Source organism: Papilio machaon, chromosome W, assembly GCF_912999745.1.
Source record: "Papilio machaon chromosome W, ilPapMach1.1, whole genome shotgun sequence".
In the NCBI taxonomy this organism is placed as follows: Eukaryota; Metazoa; Arthropoda; class Insecta; order Lepidoptera; family Papilionidae; genus Papilio; species Papilio machaon.
The window spans coordinates 6447432-6468581 of NC_060015.1; the positions used below are offsets into that span (position 1 = coordinate 6447432).

General features: G+C 39.6%; 2 protein-coding genes across 2 annotated transcripts; both read right to left on the bottom strand.

The window, feature by feature from the left end:
• Nucleotides 1–11186: 11186 nt before the first annotated feature.
• LOC106712835 lies at nt 11187–12373 on the bottom strand. Its single transcript, XM_045685764.1, has one exon. It carries the CDS (start codon nt 12236–12238, stop codon nt 11315–11317), a length of 924 nt encoding a protein of 307 aa, XP_045541720.1. The 5' UTR covers nt 12239–12373; the 3' UTR covers nt 11187–11314.
• Nucleotides 12374–19518: 7145 nt separating this feature from the next.
• LOC123723013 lies at nt 19519–20475 on the bottom strand. The gene has a single exon (XM_045685556.1). It carries the CDS (start codon nt 20473–20475, stop codon nt 19519–19521), a length of 957 nt encoding a protein of 318 aa, XP_045541512.1.
• Between the last annotated feature and the right edge of the window lie 675 nt (nt 20476–21150).

Below are 21150 nucleotides of genomic sequence, written 5' to 3' on the forward strand. Positions count from 1 at the left end.
AGTGCAATCTGTACCACTGGATAAAATGATTCAAGAACTTAAAGATATCAATATCAAATTAACTCCTTTGTCAACCTTATTGGAAGATGTCAAAATCATTAAATCGGAGATAGGAAATATGCAGACTTCTCTCAATACCGCTCACGATTATATAACCCAATTCTCAGGTAACCTAAAAGATCTGTATTTCAAAGTCAGCCATATTGAAGACACTAATAAATTGTTGCAAGAAGAACTAAGTCGCTTACAAGCCGATGTACGTGAAAAGGAGCAATGGGCAAGAGCAAACAATGTGGAAGTAAAAGGAATTCCTCTTAAGAGAAATGAGAATCTATATGACATAGCCTTAAAAATAGCCTCCGTTATCGAATTTCCAGTAAAAAAAGAAGAAATAAACTTTATTTCAAGGGTGCCCTCCCAGAAATCTGACGTAAAATCTATTATAATATCATTCAACAATCGCTATATCAAGGAAGATTTTATTGCTGCGTCCCGAAGGTTTAAGGACCTAAGACTGAAGTCGCTGAATTTTCCCGAAGAAGGACGTGTATTTATAAATGACCACTTATCGATATATAATAAGCAACTTTTAAACAAAACTAAGGTCTTAGCAAAAGAAAGAAATTTTCAATTTGTATGGGTGAAGCACTGCAAGATAATGGCAAGAAAGTCACCAACCTCGCCTATACAATATATAAAAACAGAATCGGACCTCAAAAAGTTAAAATAACTATATCGCTTATTTTCCCTCAATTTAACATATCAATTAAAAGTTATAATTTTTTCATTGTAAAGGCGGCTCACGAGTTGGACACCACTGCGCCCTTTTGTTCACTAATGTGTTTATTGCTCACTATTGAATGGGTCATTTTTTTGACGCTTGCGATGTTTACGCTGTGCTCGCATTCAAAACAATTGCTTATTGCTTTACGCATAAGTATCCTTTTCAAATGTTTTTATGTTTCTTTTTACTTATTATTTGTGTATTTACTAATGATACGTCTCTGTCCGCTCTGCAAATATTCCATCAATACGTGCCTAACTTATTTACTAACATTGTTGCTACCCTCTGTTTTAACTATAAAGCTGATTACTCATATTTATTCGACCATAACTACTTCGATATTACTTGTAGTTTATGCAACACCTTTTTTTAACTTACTTAATAGGTTTATTTGTTCTCACCGGAAAATCTTCAATATTACTAGACCTTTACATTAATTTTCTATTAATGTTATACCTGAACCGAAATATGTCACGGATTTCATACTTCCTCGGCACCAAATATTTTTATATAATACGTTATCCTTCCACCACTCGACGCCGTGCCACTCCCTATTAGTATATATTATCAAAATACTCGAGGCTTACGTACTAAAACAACTATCTTTAAGAGAAACCTATTACTTAATGACTACGATATCATTGCACTTACTGAGACATGGCTATTAGATGGCATCAGTGACGCTGAATTGTTTGACGACAGATATGTTGTGTATCGCAGCGACAGGCCGTACGCCGACACGGGCCAGGGCCGTGGTGGCGGAGTTATAATTGCAGTGCGTCGTGAATTAATCTCGAACGAACAATTAGTCTGGCGTTCAACCGCCGAAAACCTATGGGTAACAGTTACTATAAAATCTAGTAGAAATCACTCACAAAAAATTCACTTCTGTGTTATTTACCTCTGTGCTCAAAACTTGGGTAACTCTTTTTGTACCCAATTAAATAACTTTTCAGAAACCCTCATTGACATAACTATGTCTTGTCCTCTAGACAAATACGTCATTATGGGTGACTTTAACCTTAGCAACGTTGAGTGGCGTGACAATGGTGAGTACTTATTACCTCATGGCGTGGCAGGTGATTCTCAACTAACTTTTTTCAATGCCCTATCACAAAGTAACCTATCTCAATATAATAGTATTTTCAATGTTAATAACCGTTTATTGGATTTAGTTTTTTCTTCCGATTCGCTACAAATTACCTCTTGTACTGATCTACTAGTGCCTGAAGATCCCCATCATAAATCTTTAAACATTTCTTTCAAATTCTTGAAAATTAATTATTTAACAAATCAAGTAAGGAAAAAATATCTTTACCATTTGGCTAATTACGATGCTTTAAACGAAGCCTTGGCTGATGTTGATTGGAACGAAATGATTCATCTTAACTCAGTTGATAGGGCTACTGAACAATTCTATGACATATTATATAGTTTACGTGAAAAACATGTTCCTCATAAATTTGTAAATACTTCCCATAACCCACCATGGTTTAGCCCTGCTCTGAAGAAAATTATTAAAGAAAAAAGAAAGTACTTAAAGAAATATAAAATATATGGTAACCTATATGATTTGTATACCCTCAACCTACTAAGTGAGCGTGTAAAGGAACTCGAGAAGCATTCTTTTAATAAATACATCAATGATATGCAATCTGCCCTAATCTCGAACCCTAAAGTTTTCTGGTCATACTTAAAATCTAATAAAAAAGTAAATGCGCTTCCATCATCTATGTACTATAATAATATCACTGCGGACACCGGTGACTCAATCTGTAATCTTTTTGCCCAATACTTCCAAACAACTTTTATATCATCATCACTTAATAACACCACAGATCTTCCCAGTCATTCTGATATTAACACCATCAATACTATTAGTGATATACAAATAGACATAGAAGAAATCATATCTCTGTTAAAAAAATTAGATTTAACTAAAGGTGCAGGTCCTGACGACCTCCCACCTATTTTCTTAGTTAGATGCGCTAAAACCATAGCTTATCCTCTGTCAATCTTGTTCAAACGCTCTATCGATGAAGGCTATGTCCCTACAATTTGGAAATCAGCCTTTGTAACGCCAATTCATAAGAACGGTAGCAAAAATGACGTCTCAAATTATAGACCGATCTCTAAGCTGTGTTTGATTGCCAAAATACTTGAACGAATAATACATAAGCAGGTCTATTGTGCACTTCAACTGACATTTATTGCACAACAGCACGGATTCATTAAGAAAAAGTCAACGACATCGAACTTAATTATTTTTGCCGACTATGTCTCATCGAGTATGGACAATGGTATCCAAGTGGACACCATTTATACAGATTATCGTAAGGCATTCGATAGAATAGACCATGTAATACTGCTACAAAAGCTCCAGAAAGCTGGTATACACGGCAATTTGTTTAGATGGTTTACGTCCTATGTATCCAACCGTTCGCAAGCAGTTGCTCTCAATGGTTTCATGTCAGCCTGGATGTCCATCCCCTCGGGAGTCCCTCAGGGATCTATATTAGGGCCGTTGTTATTTGTCATCTTTATCAATGACATAAGTTCATGCTTCCACCATTCACAATTCCTCTTGTTTGCCGACGACATGAAGATTTTTAAAGAAATTAATACCGAATACGATTGTTACCTTTTGCAGAGTGATCTGGTTAGATTTGAAGACTACTGTAACCGAAATAGACTAGATCTTAATTTATCAAAATGCTACATTATTAATTTCACTAGAAAAAGAAACATAATTCATTGTAAATATACAATTAAAAACCAGGAATTATTTTTAGTTGATTACATACGAGACCTGGGGATAATCCAAGACTCAAAGTTCTTGTATTGTAAACATATCGATTCAATAGTAAATAAAGCATCTAAAGCCTTGGGATTCTTAATTCGATCTTCTGCTGAGTTCTCTGATATTAAGGTCATTAAGGTATTATATTGCACTTATGTACGTAGTGTCCTCGAGTATGCCTCTCAGGTGTGGAATCCGAGATATACCGTGTACATATCACGTCTTGAATCCATTCAAAGACGATTTGTTAGATATTTACAATATAAAACTCAAAAACCTAATTCAGATTATACATTACGATGTAAAGAACACCACCTACTACCATTGTCTGTGAGAAGAAATATAGCTGACATTGCATATTTATCAAAAATAACAAATGGCACGGTTGATTCTCCTCTACTTCTTTCCAAAATAAATATTAACGTTCCATCGAGACCAATTAGGAGTAATATATATCTTAATATAAATCGAGTAACGACGAACTTTAGAGCAAACGCTTTCTTTTGCAGAGCGGCCAGACAGTTTAACTCAATATCAAAGCAAAGTCCTCACATCGACTTGTTTAATACTAGGCTTGCTGACATTTTAAGCCATTTAAGCAGCGAATTCTTTGATTGTCCGGTTCGCTAGCCGCTTGTTTTTTTACCTTCCTGTTTACTTTTAATTTGTTCAACTTTTTTTGAATTATTTTTATACTTCCCTATTCTTTATCAATTGTTTTTATTCTCTTCGCGATTTTGATACTATTGTTTTTGCTGTCTATTTGCGAAAACTATAAAAACATAGTTTTCCAGTTAAATAAATAAATAAATAAATAAAATTTTTTGGGTGTTCAACCTTTGAAATGATCTGTCTGTCTACCAGAGAATTTAATTTCTCTTTTAATCGTGCTTTAAGAGCAAATGGAACTCTTCGTGGTGGTCTGACCACGGGCTCAGCACCTAACTGGATGTGTAGTTTCAGCGGTTTGTCAAACCCTCCAATACCCTGAAAAAGTTCACAATGCTTTTTTATTAACAAATTTTTTTCTTCACTTACTTTTATTAAATTTATTTTATTACTATTAGTACCAATATCGAACAGTTTTAGTTCAATTAATGAAGGTAAACCCAAAATTGGCTTCACTTTCCTTTCCACTATTATGAATTCAGTCCTAATAGACTCATTACCGGATAAAACTTTTAAAAAGACCTTACCAGCTGGTTTGATCTGAGTTCCCCCAAAAACCTCTAGAATTACTGTTGTGTCCATGAGTTTATAATTTGTATCCATATAATTTACAAGCTTTTTTAAATCACTTAAAGACAAAACATTGATTTTTGCTCCTGTATCACACTTAAATGCCATAATTTTATTCTCAATACAAAGTGATTCTGTCCATTCCGTATTGTTTTTGTTAATAGAATCATACACTTTTAATAGTCACAAATTCTGAGTATATTGTATATTTTCATCATCAGAGTGTTCATGAATACAGTTGACTTTATTCTTTATCTTACATCCAGCCGCATAGTGGTTCAATTTTTTACAGAAAGTACAAATTTTACCAAATGCAGGACAATTTCTTTTTTTTTTTTTTTTTTTTTTTTTATATTGGAAAAGTTAGCGCTTGACCACGATCTCACCCGGTGAGGTGAAGATGTGGTCTAAAGATGGTACGCGCTAGCTTTGTAGATGCCTATTCACTCTACTCTTGAAGGCCCCCACATCGTACTTGGACGGAAAAACTGACGCCGGCAACTTATTCCAATCCTTAGCAGTACGCACAAGAAACGATGATTCAAACTTTTTCGTTCGAACGCGTGGCACGTCTACTACATAAGGATGGATTCCAGCCGTATGTCTGAACGTCCGATGGTAGAATGGTGATGGTGGAATTATATCGTGTAATTCCTGCGCACACTCCCCAAAATGCAGCCTGTAAAATACCGAGAGACTAGCCACTCTACGCCTGTGCTCAAGACTGATTAGATTTAGGTCTTGGTCACCGAACAACTTTTTGGCTCGCCTCTCCACCGAATCTAGTGCCGCGAGTTGGTACTTTGCTGCGCCTGCCCAGATATGACAGCAGTACTCCACACATGGCCGGATCTGTGCTTTATACAGGGTCAAAAGCTGTCCCGGTGTAAAGTACCGCCGTAACTTTGAAAGGACTCCAAGTTTCCTTGCAGCTACCTTCGCCTTAGACTCTATGAGCTGTCCGAAGTTAAGATTCGACGAAATTTCGACGCCCAGTAACTGCAGACAGTTGGTGAATTCGAGGGACACATTCTGGAAAGTGGGAGCTAGGGTGAACTCGCTCTTTTTGGCGGTGAATACACACGCTTGTGTTTTGGCGGCGTTGAATCGCACAAGATTGGCCTGTCCCCAAGATGAGACTGCCTCGAGTGTGCGATTAGTACGCTCTACCATGGCCTCACGTTCAGACTGTACTTGATCTCGACTGGTCCTACCTACCGGTAGATATCTCTGTATAACTGTGCTGTCATCTGCATACCCAAAGATACCGGGAATGAGCAGGTCGTTAATATGCAGCAGAAAAAGAGTTGCGGAGAGAACGGAACCCTGAGGAACGCCAGCATTAGTGGCCATAGTGTCAGACGAAGAACCGTCGACAACGACGCGGAGCGATCGCTCACTCAGGAAGTCCTTTATCCACTCGATCAGACCAGGGGATATACCGTAGGCTGGAAGCTTGCTAATAAGGCTGGCGTGCCAAACCCTGTCAAAAGCCTTTGAGATGTCGAGAGAGACAGCAATGGCCTCCCCGTTCTTTTCTAGGGCCTCGCCTATTAGGTGAGTGGCATACGCTAGAAGGTCTCCTGTCGACCGATTTCGGCGAAATCCGTATTGTCGGTCGCTGAGGAGATCATTCTGTTCTAGGTACGCGATGAGACGGGAGTTCAATACACGTTCTATAATCTTACAGAGTATAGAAGTGATTGAGATGGGACGATAATTTGCAGGGTCGGCACGACTGCCTTTTTTAGGCACGGGCTGCACATTAGCCAACTTCCAGGATTTAGGCACTTTTCCAGCTTTGAACGAGAGGCGATACAAACGTGTCAGAATTGGAGACAACTCGGCCGCGCACGTCTTAAGAACAATAGCTGGAATTCCATCCGGTCCACTGGCTTTGTTCACGTCTAGACTACGCAATACTTTTAAGACCTCTTTCTGCCTAATGCGGATTTCCGACATAATCGTCTCGCAGCAGGGGATTGAGGGTGGTTGAGCATTGCCGGTGTCTAGCCGCGAATTATTGGCAAAGAGGGATGCAAATAGGTCCGCTTTCTCTTTTGCCGTGTGAGCTAGTGTACCATCGGGTTTTACCAGCGGTGGTAGTGAGGGCCTACAGAAGTTCGCCTCTACCGCTTTAGCTAGGGACCAAAAAGCTCTACTACCGCAGGGTTGCCTGGAGAGCTTTGCGCCAATGCGATTTATGTGACTCAGGCGAGCCTTCTGCAAAATCCTTTTGTAAGACTTGGCGGCTTGGTTAAAGGCTCTCTTCCTATCAGCTAAATCTGGTAATTTACGCTGTCGAGCCTCAGACCATGCAAGATACGCCGAATGTTTGCGCTTTTCAGCTGCCGCGCATTCGGCGTTAAACCATGGCCGAGCTTTGCCACCAATGGGGACGTCTTTATAGGGTATGAAATATTCCATAGCTTGACGCACCACATCGGTTATGACATCCGCGCATTCCGACGGATCTTCAGAAGAGAAGCAAACCTGCCGCCAAGGATAAGATGCAAAGAAATGACGCATCTCGTCCCAATCTGCTGCCTTGTATTGCCATATTCGCCGAACTCCGCGTATATCACGGTCTGGGGGAGAATAAGACGACACAGATTTCACCAGACAGTGGTCAGAGGTTCCTAAGGGTGAAGTTACCGCGACAACGTATCTGTCTGGATCGGTAGTCAGCAGAAGGTCAAGGCAATTAGCTGTGTGACCAACTATGTCAGGTACCCTAGTCGCTTCTTTTACGAGCTGGGTCAGGTTAAACGACGACGCAAAATTTCGCGCTTCTTTCCCAGCGTGGTCGGTTTTCTGGTATGGGAACAGCCAGTCTTGGTGACAAGCGTTGAAGTCCCCCAAAAAGACAAGTTGCGCTGTAGGATACCGGTGTTGGACTTTATCAGCGGCCTCACTGAGTTGTTGAAATAGCCGACTAACATGACTCAGCTGCTGCAGCTTCAGCTGTTGAAGTAGTGACAATGGTAAAGAGTACTGTAATAATGATTTTTCTGATTTTCTGGCAGCTTCTGGAATCAAAAATCAGACCAGCACTCCATATACGCCTGAACAAAATGGTGTAGCAGAGAGGATGAACCGAACGCTGGTAGAACGAGCGAAGTGCATGTTGTTTGAAGCAAAACTGCAAAAAATATTCTGGGCAGAGGCAGTCGCAACTGCCGCATATGTCACAAACAGATCCCCATCACGTATGCTAGCTGAAACAACACCATATGAAAAATGGACTGGTAAGAAACCACACATTTCTCATTTAAAGATATTTGGCTCAAAGGCCATGGTACATGTTCCTAAGCAAAACCGACATAAGTGGGATAGCAAATCACGTGAACTAATATTTGTGGGATACTGTGAGAATACAAAGGGATACAGACTCTATGATAAAATCAGTAAAAAGATTGTAATTAGTAGAGATGTGATATTTATTGAAAATTTTAATGTTTTGAAAAATGTGGCTCCGGAAACTGTATCAGAGCCACAGCTAATTACACTTCCTCTAAGTAGTACACAAGTTGATTGTTTAGACTCACAGAATCAAACAGAAGAAACAACTATCAATGAAAGCTCACAGAATGAGCCATTGACATCCTCAAGTAATGAGAATTCATTTGACAGTAGTATGTTGAATAGACAAACTGATGAGACTTATTATCCTGATACAGATGATTATAATGATTCCCATAATGAATATGCACAAAGTAGAATTACATTGAGGTCACATCAGAGAAAAAACATGAAAGGCAATACTTTCATGTGTCTTATGGAAGTTTCAGATCCAGTTACTATTGAAGAAGCATTATCAGGTCCAAATGCAAGGCAATGGAAAGAAGCAATGGATGAAGAGTATAAATCCTTACTTGAAAACAATACTTGGGATTTGACTACTCTACCAGCTAATAAACATGCCATACCATGCAAGTGGGTCTACAAGGTAAAGAAAAATGAAAATGGAGAAACAGTAAAGTATAAGGCACGTCTTGTAATTAAAGGGTGTTCTCAAAGGCCTGGAATCGACTACACTGAAAGTTTTTCACCTGTTGTGAGACTTGTATCTCTAAGATACTTATTCGCTTTGGCGGTAAAATATGATTTAGATATATGTCAAATGGATGCGGTATCAGCTTTTCTGCAAGGTGACATAGAAGAGGAAATTTATATGAAGCAGCCACCTCTATATGAGAGTAGTGACAAAGTATGTAGACTCAAGAAATCTTTGTATGGACTAAAACAAGCGAGTAGGCAGTGGAATAAGAAGCTTGATTTCACACTGAAAGAGATGGGTTTATCACAGACTAAATTAGATCCCTGTATATACTACAAAATTGAGGATGATAGAAACATGATCTTTATGGCTGTTATTGGCTATTATAACTGTTTATAACGATTCTGCTTTGTGGTTGAGTGATTGATACAAGTGTTTTTGACATTACCGTCTTTTTCACTTATTTTTTAGGTGTTTTATAGGGTTTTATTTCCTGTTGATTATCTAATTAGTGGTTTGGTGTGTTTATATAAGTGTGTTGACTTATTTGTAAGTATTATATAGTAGTTTAGTGTAGATAGAATTATGAACGGCGTTGACCCCCCCGATCCTGGGGGAGGTTATATCCCTGTTTCTTCTAATTTTCCAGTCCCAATGGACACGGAGGTGATCCATCCTTCTAGAAAACGACAAACTCCTCCAAATTCTGATTATTCCTCTTTTCCCCCAAAGAAAAACTCAGTATCACAAACAATCGGTTCTATTCAGTCGGTGTATACTTTACCAGAATATGAGGGTAACAGAAAACGTTATTTGGATCAGGATATTGCTCCCTTTTTGATTCATGTAAGCAAAGATTGTGAGTCTTCATCTAGTGCTGTACTTCACCCGATTAAGTTTGGTCACTTCCTACACCACAATGAAATCAAGGATGTTGCTAAAGACGGTGTTAAACGTATAGGCCGAAATCGGGTCTCTGTTGAATTTAAAACTGCAGTTTCCGCTAATTCTTTCTTAGATCATCCAGGTCTTGCCGCGGCTAAATATAATGCCATTATTCCTTCTTATAATGTGACCCGCATGGGTATTGTTAGAGGCGTCCCAGTAGAGTGGACCCTAGAAGATTTAGTTTCTTCCATTGATGTTCCTGATGGTTTTGGACGTGTCATCAGAGCCCGTCGGCTTAATAAAAAGTCGACTGATAATAATAATTCTATTTGGACTCCAACTTCAACAGTAGTTCTAACTTTTATTGGCCAAAAGCTCCCAGATAGGGTTTACTGTTTTTACACTTCCCTCCCGGTTCAGACTTATATTTTACCAACCATACAATGTAATAATTGCTGCAGGTTTGGGCATGTTGCTACACAATGCCGGTCAAAAGCGCGTTGTTATATCTGTACACAATCTCATTCTGGTAGTGATTGTAATAGTGTCTCTCCTATACCTACCTGTTTGTTTTGCTCTGGCAACCATAAAGCCACCGATCCATCTTGCCCGGAACTCCAGTCCGGAATTCCAGACAGAAATCTATCAAACTGGTGATGTCACAAGAAAATATTTCATATAGCGAAGCATCTGTCAGATTCCCACAAGTTAGATCTTTTGCAGATATTTCTCGTACGTCTGTCCCCTCTTTTCCCACTCAATCTACACACATCTTACCCCAATCTTCTGCCCTCACTCAGCCCATTTCCAGTTCAGTCTCGTACCGTCGAACTTATTTTTCACAAAAATCCCCACCAGTTCCGGCATCCAGTCCAGGCTATGATAGGCAAGCTCACCAAGCAATCATTGGTACCCCCTCTTCTAGTCTCCCTAATGGGAGTTCCTATCCTTCAGATTATATATCTCCCAATGATAATCTCCTCGAACTTTTACTTTCTACAATTTTAAATATATTCTCCCGCTTTGGTGATTTTGAACTACCGAACAATGTCGTATCTAAACTTACTGAGCTTGTCAATACTATCAAAAATGCCAAAATTCCTTCAGTGGAATTGTCACAGCATTCGTCACAAGAAGAATGATATCATCACTCTTATTAATAAATACAAACCTTCTATCTTTGCTGTCCAGGAGACATGGCTTAAGCCCGGTTCCAACTTTAGGATTCCGGGTTTCTCATGTCTCCGGGACGATAGGTCAGATGGTTATGCTGGTTGTGCTATTTTAGTATCTAGAAAAGTGATATTTAAACAAATCTCTCTTCCTTCCCACAGTAGTAGCATTTTTGCTGTTGCTATTAGAGTATATAATATTTCCTTTCTCTCCATTTACATCCCAGAACCTAACCTAGCTCTTCTCTCAGAATTAAAAAATATTATTACAAGTCTCCCTCCACCTATTCAATTCAAATTCAAATTCTTTATTTTCGGACAACATAGATCCATATTTGGTTAGTAAATTACAAAAAACTTAAAACTTAGATGACTAGGGTTAGTAGAAATAGTACTAGTGGAAAATATGAATAATTTACATGTATGAAACTCTAATGCGTCATATATTTAGGAGACATCCCTTGCGGGATCATAGTCCGCACGAGATGTCTCAGCACAGGCGCCTTAGGGTCGCTAGCTATTGCTTTCAGGATGCTGTTGTCACTCTCCCGGAGCCTCCTCACCAGTGACGCTACCTTTTTTCTGATAATTGCATGGAATCCGTCGGTTTGAGCCTGGGCAAACATGACGGAGGCACTACAAAATCGGGGGAGTTTCATCAACATCCTGAAAAAGTTATTATATTGTATGCGCAGGGCATCCAAAGACCTTTGGGAACAAGCAAACCACAAACTCCCCGTGTACAAGCCTTGACAATATGCTTTAAACAGTGTTATTTTTACCTGATCCGTACATCGAGAAAATCTGCGGGCTAACATGTTCCCTCGAGCCGCCAGGGCCCTGCGTTCCCTTTCAACATCGTCATCGTCTTTAAGGTCATCAGCAAGAATATGCCCAAGGTATTTAAATCGCGTTACCCGGTTCAATCTCGTGCCATTCAAATTGATTGGGGGTAAAATATCAGGACCCCTGCTTGCGGCCTTGAAGAGCATAAACTCACTCTTTTTAACATTATATATCAGACCATGCGATGCGGCGTACTTCTCACAAACTCTTATCATCTGTCCTATAGACCCCGCAGTCGGGCCCAGCAGCGCCATATCATCCGCGTAGCTTATGTTGTTTACACAGACACCGCCCACGCGGCACCCTACGCGCATACTGCTGAGTTCGATTATGAGATCATTCAAATACATATTGAAGATTTTTGGAGATGTCAATCCACCCTGTCGCACACCACACTCTAACTTGTATGGCTCGGACAGACTGCCGGCCCACTTTACATAGTTTGTCTGATGCCGGTACCAAAATTGGAAAATTTTTATAATTTCCACCGGTATACCCCTGTCTTCCATCTTCCTCCAAAGCACATCATAACTTACAAGATCAAAAGCCTTGGAGAGATCTAAAAAGCAAGCGTATACCGGCGTGTTCCGCGTAGTGTAATATTGAACAGTATGCTTGAGAGTGAGGATCGCGCTTTCCGTGGACAGTCCTTATCCTTGGAGATTTTAATATTCATCATACATCTTGGGGTTGTTATTACTGTGATTCCATATCATTCCCGTTTCTTGATCTCTGTGATGAACTAGATTTGTGTTTATTAAATGACGGGTCTCCTACTCGCAGAGTTCCTCCATCTCAGAATCCAAAGACTGCTGTAGACCTTTCTTTAACTTCTCCTTCCTTGGCTTCTAGCCTCTCCTGGTCCGTCCTTTCTTCCACTCATGGTAGTGATCACTTTACAATCATTCTGTCAATTCCTGATTCCCCTAATTCTATTCCTACTGCTTCCCTTCCCCCCCTCTTAAAATTTAACATTCACCAAGCTGATTGGTCTCAATTCAGATCCCATTTAGATCAAGAAATAATGAATATTCCTTTGATTAACCCTGACAATGTCCTTTCTTCATATGTATTTTTTCGAAACGCTCTTCTTTCTTCTGCTACTAAGTCTATCCCTCTCAAAAACTCTGCTAGATGTAAAATCCCCTCTCCCCCTTGGTGGGATTCTGAGTGCACTCAAGCGTGCCAGAGCAGATCAGAAGCAGAGGATGCTTATGCAGCTGCTATGACCTCGGAAAATTTCATCTCTTACCAACGAATTGCGGCCAAAACTGTAAGACTGTTATCAGAAAAGAAAAGATCTGGTTGGCTGCGTTTTTGCGAGGAACTTTCTCCGATCTCTCCCCCTTCTCATGTCTGGAAGAATTTGAGACGATTCCGCTGCTCTTATTCTTCTCGATCTAATGACACTAACGATCCTTCTGACTGGATTGATCATTTTTCTTGTAGGTTAGCCCCTCCTTCTGTACCTTCATTGGAAGAAACTTCTCCCTCTGCTTTATCCTCTAACTCCACTGACGATTTTGATTCTCCTTTTTCTTGGGAGGAACTCTCTGCTGTCTTGGAGAGTCTAAGTGATTCGTCCCCAGGAATCGATGGGATTCCGTATTCTTTTATTTCCAATAGCAGCGACTCTGTAAAACAGCTATTCCTTTCCATTCTTAATAATATATTTTTAACTGGAACTCCTCCTGAAGAATGGAGGACTCAGATTGTCATCCCTATTTTAAAACCTGGAAAGCCCAGTTCTGACCCTTCTAGTTATCGGCCAATCGCTTTGTCCTGTACAATGGCTAAAATATTGGAACATTTAATCAAGAACCGTTTGGAATGGATTCTGGAAAATAGGAACATATTAGCTAAATCTCAGTTTGGATTTCGAAAAGGATTTAGCACTATGGATAGTTTAAGCATATTTGTAACAGACATTCGTACTTCCTTCTCTAAAAACGAGTCTTTAGTAGGTGTTTTCCTGGACATATCATCTGCGTATGACAATGTTCTTCTTCCAGTGCTCAGGCAGAAGATGCTCCAGCTGAGCATTCCTGTGAAGATTGTAAACATAATTTCTAGTCTCCTGTCTCCTAGATTCGTTTCGGTTCGTGCTCCAAATTATTCTTCCTCTCCCAGACAGCTGTGGAAGGGGCTTCCCCAAGGGTCAGTCCTTAGCCCGTTACTTTACAGTATTTATACGTACGATTTGGAGCTTTCGGTTAATTCCTTTTGTCAAGTTCTGCAATATGCTGACGATCTCGCTCTGTACGTTTCTTCTAAGAATATTGATGAGGCCTCTTCTCGCCTAAATTCAGCTATTAGCTATCTTCAAGATTGGCTCCTAGATCATGGTCTGTCATTATCTATCCCTAAAAGTAATGTGGTTGTCTTTTCTCGGTCGAGATCTTGTCCGAACGTTTCAATATCTTACGATCAACAAGATTTTACTTGATTTTACAAGATTTTATTGTTAGTGCTTCTAGATTTCTCAAGGGCATTTGACTGTATAGATATACCCAGAGGTGGGCACAGTTAATCGAAAAGTTAACTTCGTTAATCGTTAATTCGTTAATTAAAAAGTTAACTTCGTTAATCGTTAAAACGTTACTTTCTAGAAAATTTAACGCAAGTTAAAGTTAATCGTTAAAAGTTAACCATACAAAAATTATACTGCTTTTGGGGCCGACAGAAATGGGTAAAACAAGTGGAAAGAAGACCTTTTTATGGCTTTTGATAATATGCAAGAATTGCACACACTTTTGTAAATTGAATTTACAATTTCACACTTATTAATTACATACATACTATACATTCTCTAACACATTAATTCGATCTTTTCACACTTGATTATTTTGATTGCAATTGAACTTGGAGTCAATTGGTGGCGTTTGCATCCCAAAGTTCAAGTTCTACTTTTTAGACAAAGTGTAAAAGTATGAACTCAGTAAAGTGATTTAATAATAATAATAATAATAATAATAATAATAATAATAATAATAATAATAATAATAATAATAATAATAATAATAATAAAAATAATAATAATAATAATAATAATAATAATAATACGGTTTCTTTCCCTTTCTCCCTGACCCTTGGCCGTCTGGTCTCCCCTGCCGAGGGAATCCCGTCTGGCTAGGATTATTTATGTATGTATATATGTATAGTGTGTAATATAGGTTTTATATATATGTATTTATCGTAAATACGTAGTATATTTATTAGTTTTTATTTTACCATTATTTACTTACTTTATCTATCATATAAAAACCAGCCAGGCGGAGACAGAATTACTATAAAAAAAAAAATAATAATAAACTCATTTAATCCATTCAGAAAGCAAACAATAATTGGAAAGTAAACAATAATAATGTAATATAAAAAAAATAAAAAATAACAAACATGCTGAAGGGAGGGAAAAACACAAAACTATATATATAAAAAAGCAACAGGCATGTACATATTAACAAGTATAAAAAATTAAAGTTCCTACTAGGTTTGCAATGCTGAATGGACAAGGCCTTTACTCAGCATTGTGCTTATTACTTTTCAGAAATAAGCGCTGATATTCTGCAAAAGCCTTAGCATCAGTGCGTCAGTTACAGCAGTAAATAATTGTTAATTTTCATACATGTATAGGTAAAAAGTGATTCTAAAAAAAAAGGTGTATAATTACGAATTTAGGTTAGGTTGAGAGTAAAATAAAGTATAATTTGGAAAGGGGAAAAAATAATAATCGGGGAATCTTCCAATCATTGCTGAAAAACAAATGAGGGGTCTGTAGGTCTGATTACGCATTCACAACTCTTTTTGAATTTTCATCAAAAACGATCTCAATTTACTTTTAAATGTGATTTTGGTGCGTGCGCTCTTAATAGGCGGCGGGATGTTGTTCCAACACTTTGTTGCCGCATACCGAAAGCTACCACGGAACGCGGCGGACTTGTGACGTTGGGTGCACAATTGCGGAAAACGTCGCCCCTGTTCAGAGCCCCTGCTCCTTGTAAAAATTAGTTTATTGCTCAGGTATTTTGGAGCTTCTGTGTTTATAATCTCAAAGAGCAAGCACGCTAGGTGAAGCTTTCTGCGATAAGTGATTTTTAACATGTCATGCTCATTTAGGAATGCCGTAACGTGATTTCGCGGTGGTATCGAGAAGCAAAATCTAGCACATGCATTTTGTACCCGTTGGATTAGTTTTTCAGTCCTAGCATATAAACGAGGTCCGTACACTGTGTCTGAATAATTTAATTTCGATAATACTAGCGCCTCCACTAGTTGGATACGAAGCCGTTCACTTAGATACCTCCGAACTTTGTACAACACTTTTAATCTGTAGAAGCAGCTGCGAAATATGCTTTTCGTAGCGCAAGCTTGGTTCGAGTAGTAGTCCCAAGTTTTTGGCTTCGTAAACCCGCTCAACGACTTCGGACCCCAACGTAACCTGACAGTCTGGCGGAATATTGTTGATCTGATATTGTGATCCAAAGATCATATATTTCGTTTTAGAAGGATTGAGAACGAGACAGTTATTCTCGGACCAACGTTGTATTCTGTCGAGATCCTCGTTAAGGGACCGTACGGAGGAGGCCCATTCGCCACTCCTAAATGAAACGTATATTTGTAAGTCATCGGCATAAAGGTGATATTTGCAATTTTCTATACATTTTATGATATCCGCTGTGTATAAAATAAACAGGAGAGGAGAGAGGATGGTTCCCTGTGGGGTTCCTCTTTCAAGAGATCTGTAAGCCGAGCGTTGTGTCTGACCGCTGTCCCGAGTTATTTCCACACACTGACCACGGTTTGTGAGGAAGCTCTGAAACCACTGCACTGTATCCGACTTGAAACCGTAATATGACATTTTAGAAAGAAGTAGGGATATGTCTATGCAGTCAAAAGCCCTTGAAAAATCTAGAAGTACCAGCAATGTGCACAGGCCTTCGTCCTGAGCGGAGATAATGTTGTCTGTTACATCTAACAGTGCTGTGGTGGTACTGTGACTTTTCCTAAAACCAGACTGGAATTCGGGAAGTATGTTGTTATTTTCTAGATAGTCTGTTAGCTGAATCCAAACGACTTTCTCAACGATTTTCGATAGAAATGGGAGTACACTGATCGGGCGAAGATCTTTCAATTCCTGAGGATTAGGGTTTTTTGGCAAAGGTCGAATTATAGCGGTCTTCCATATTTTCGGAAATGTGGATGATGTTATTGAACAATTTACAATAGAAGTTATCGCACTTAGAGACTGTGGCAGCGTCATAAGCAGCATTTTCAGTGTAATACCATCAATGCCCTCTGCATTTGATTTAAGATTATTAATAATTTTGGAAATAAACAGCTCGCTAACAGGATGAAGGGAGAAAAAGGTATTATTCGGATGAAGGTGTGTGTCGAAATAACTCAGAGTAGACGGGTCAGCATGGGAAATTCCCGGTATATTTAGAAAGTGACAATTAATATTGTCAGGGTCAGCCAGATGGGCAGGTAAAGTATATTTGTTCGGTGGCAATATTGTAGACTTTAAATTATGCCATAAAATTTTAGGTTTATGTAAATTATTATTTATGTTAGGCTGGTTTTACAGTCACGCCGCTAGACGCGCCGTTGGACAGCGCGCTGTTGGACAGCGCGCGTTTGAACAGCGGTGCACCAAAAACGACATTAGTACGGCGCGTTTCGCTGCTGTGAGACAGTCGTGTACAAACAGATACAAAATGAACGGCAATGCGGTTAGAGTACTGGCTATTTACTTTTTATGGAAAAAAAGGCAACAAAAACGTCGAAGAACAGTAGGTGTTGATCCTTATAACGCTACAAGGTTACTGAGAGGCGAACACGTAACATCTTTCTCTGATTTACGAGAAAATAGTTATAAATTTTATAAATATTTTGTACACAACAGTACCTAACGGCACGTCTCAACGGCGTGAGACTAAAACGCACAATGGCCGTAGAAGCGCACGAGCGGCGCGCGCTTCGACCGCGCCGCGCGAATAGGACGCGTTCAACGAACGGCGCTGCTCAAGCGCGCGAATTTGAAACGCTACTAATACCCCAATACATATCCGAGCGCGCGCGCTCCGACGGCGCTGCCGAAACGCGTGACTGTAAAACCAGCCTTATGATCAAAATATGCCCTCTTTTCATTGTGAATAGAATTAATAACTAAAGTTTTCAGATTTTTGTAATACATTTTGTGGGAATCTAATTTTGTTTTTAAATACCGTTTATGGGCTGCATTCCGAAGCTTCATCATTAATTTAATTACATCCGTTATCCAAGGTTGGTTTTGTGCCTTGATTACACTGGTTTTTATTGGTGCAAATACGTCAAATAAATAACTAACAAAGAAATTGAATGATGATACCTTACGATCTATATCCTGTATACGAGTTACTTCGTTCCAATCAATGGAATTTAATGTTAAATTAAAATCTTCTATTGGAATATCTTTGAGTGGCCTGTATCTAATTTTTTTCGGGTGTATCTTACTTCTTTCACTGAGTAATTCACAAATTAATAAGGAATGATTACTCAGAGGTGCGACAGGTTCAACCTCAATCCTACGCGTTCTCGTATTGGTACAAATAACATCGATCAGGGTTTGGCTGTGGTCGGTAAAGTGAGTAGGAGACGTCACCAGTTGTACTAAGTCCAAGCTATATAGGAATGTGTTAAACTTACCAACTTTCACATCATTAGGGCGGAGCATATCAATGTTAAAATCACCGAGAAGTATAATGTCATCACAGACCGCTAACGAGTTAATCGATACAGTTAGTGCGTCAAAAAATGAGTCGGCGTCGAGCCACGGTGGACGGTACGCGGTGCCTATAGCGAGCATCTTGCTATCGATCTTTAGCGTTAACCACATTTGCTCGACATAAATAAGCGATGGGTCGACGGGATGAGCGTATATGCGCGCATTTATACCGCGTTTTATGTAGAATCCTACCCCGCCACCTCTGCCATTACGCACGGAACGTGGACGCGGCGCGTGCTGTAGCCGGTAGCCGGCGGGACGCGGGGCGCTCTGTTCCTCGCCCGCGCGTAGCCACGTCTCGCCCACCGCCAACACATCGCCACGAAAGTGCCAGTGCACGAAATAACGACAAGTGCCACGAAATCATCACAATATGTGTTTAGTGAGCCGACGTTAAGATAACCTAGCTTTAAATATGACTTAAGGCCGGTTAATGAACGTACTCAAATTTTGCTTTAAATAAAATGGATTTATCGATGACTTAATTATAATATATAAAAAGGTTCTGACCGGTCTATTTATGAAAACATAATTTATATTTTCCGATATAAGATTAACTAACACAATAAACTTCCCATATAACACAGAAAAATATAATAACATTATAAGATTCCATATACACCTAAATAAATAAGATTTGAAATAGTTAAAAACAAAATAGCAAAGACCCAACCAAACAGCATTGCAACAGACATATGATATACAAGAACGAAGGAAAAAGACATACAAAAGTACAATTTTATTCAAAATATAAAAACATGTAAACAACGAGAAATTAATTAACTGTACAAAAGTCGTTGGCGCACCGGTTGTACAAAAGTAATGTATCAAATATTGTGCAAAATGAATATAAGTTAACAAGCGTTTTTTTTTTAATATTACAATAAGTACTTCTTAAATACAATAACACAAAACAACAGTGGCAACAAAAAGGGCAAGTGCAAGCGTACTGGACCCGAAACAGTGCAAGACTAGTACACCCTGCCATGTAAAAGCGTTTATCACTACATATTACTGACCAACTATTTAAGATCCAAAAATTTTTTTAATGTCTTCTTCACTACTGATTCGTTCAATAGCCTTACCTTCTTCCTTCCTTGCGAATATTCGGCCACCTTTTGTCCACACGTACTTCCATTGCAAGCGGGAAGCCGCTTCGCGCGTCTTACCGAACAGCTGCCGATTATTCCGCGTGAGTCGCTCGTTGACGTAGAATTTCCTCGGCGTCCCAGCAATGTTCATGTCGGCCGTGGTGAGGCCGCGACGGACGCGCGCGGCGCGGAGCAAGGCGTCGCGCTGAGCCCTGCGCGCCAGCCGCACGACCAGCGGTCGCGGTTGCTGCGGCGCGCCTTCACCGTCGCCGCGGTTGCGTCTCACGGCGCCCTGCCGCTCCGCGTGCACGATGTCGCGGTCCTCTAGGGTCAGCCCCAGCTTTACAGCTACAACGCTGACGAGATGTAAGACGTTCTCGTTTCTCTCTTCAGGTAGTCCTGCTATTTCAACATCATTCAGCAGCAGCTCTTGGTCTCGATCATTCAACTGTATCCTCAGGTCCGCTATCGTATTCTCGAGGTGATCAACATTGTCGATAGTTTTAGTGGCAACTTTTTTTTCTACTTCTAGAACCCTTTCTTCGACCGAAGTTATACGTCTACAGCAAGCTTGCAGATCGGCCTTAAACAGTTTTATCTCATCACGTGTTTCCTTGAGGTCGCTACGAAGTCCCTGGACCTCCCGGATGAGCTCGCTGAGCATTCGGGTACATTCGGCCTCGCCTTTTCCGGGGGCCATTATGTCATCACCGGGGCTCGAGCTTTCTGACGAGACGTCGTTCTTGGCCTTGCAGCCAGGGCAAGCGAACCTTAGAGGGATAGGACCAGCAGGCAGGCCGCTGCAGCCGCGGTGGCACACATTTGCACACTTGGTGCAACGCACACAGTCAGCATTCGCCGTATATTTACCACACGCACGACACTTCGGCATGATGCAGTCAATAGATGGCGCCACTTTATATTTTACAAAAAAGTTTAATTAATAGTTTAACTAAAAGTTTAGGCGATCACTTTTTAACTTTAATTCACTAATAATGGTTTTAGAAAAATAATATATATAGCTGCTAAAGATTAAATTTACTGCTGCCGAGATTAAAATTATACCGATATTGTAAGGTAAGACTAAAAAACAGTTTCACACATATCACAAACTATTTAGTGAAATTGAGCGAATTATGATTGGATAATAATCACAGATGCTGTTAACACACTTTACTTCACTCCGCGAAATAATTTAGAAAGCAGATTACTTGTTTACTATTTTTTTACGCAATATAGTTTGCAGTAAACCGCTGCCACTGACGTACGTGACGTCACTCCTATTAATGAAAGAAACGAACTTTGGCATAAACATAAAATCAATCCAATGGACCAAGACGTTGCGCAACAATTTCGGCGTAAAAAAACATCAGTTACAAAAATAATAAACGAAACAAAGAAAAACTATTACTACAAAAATTTTAAAAATTGTCAAAAGGAACCTCGGAAGATGTGGAATTTAATAAGAGAGCTGTCAAATAATAGAAAAAAAGAAGAACTAAACATTGATAAATTAATCACACCATCTGGGTGTGTTACAGAGCTAGCTGCAATATGTGAATGCTTT

Bases quoted from the DNA above. Each gene is read 5' to 3' on its own strand.
- LOC106712835 (XM_045685764.1), bottom strand. From the start codon at position 12,238: ATGGAAGACAGGGGTATACCGGTGGAAATTATAAAAATTTTCCAATTT.
- LOC123723013 (XM_045685556.1), bottom strand. From the start codon at position 20,475: ATGCCGAAGTGTCGTGCGTGTGGTAAATATACGGCGAATGCTGACTGT.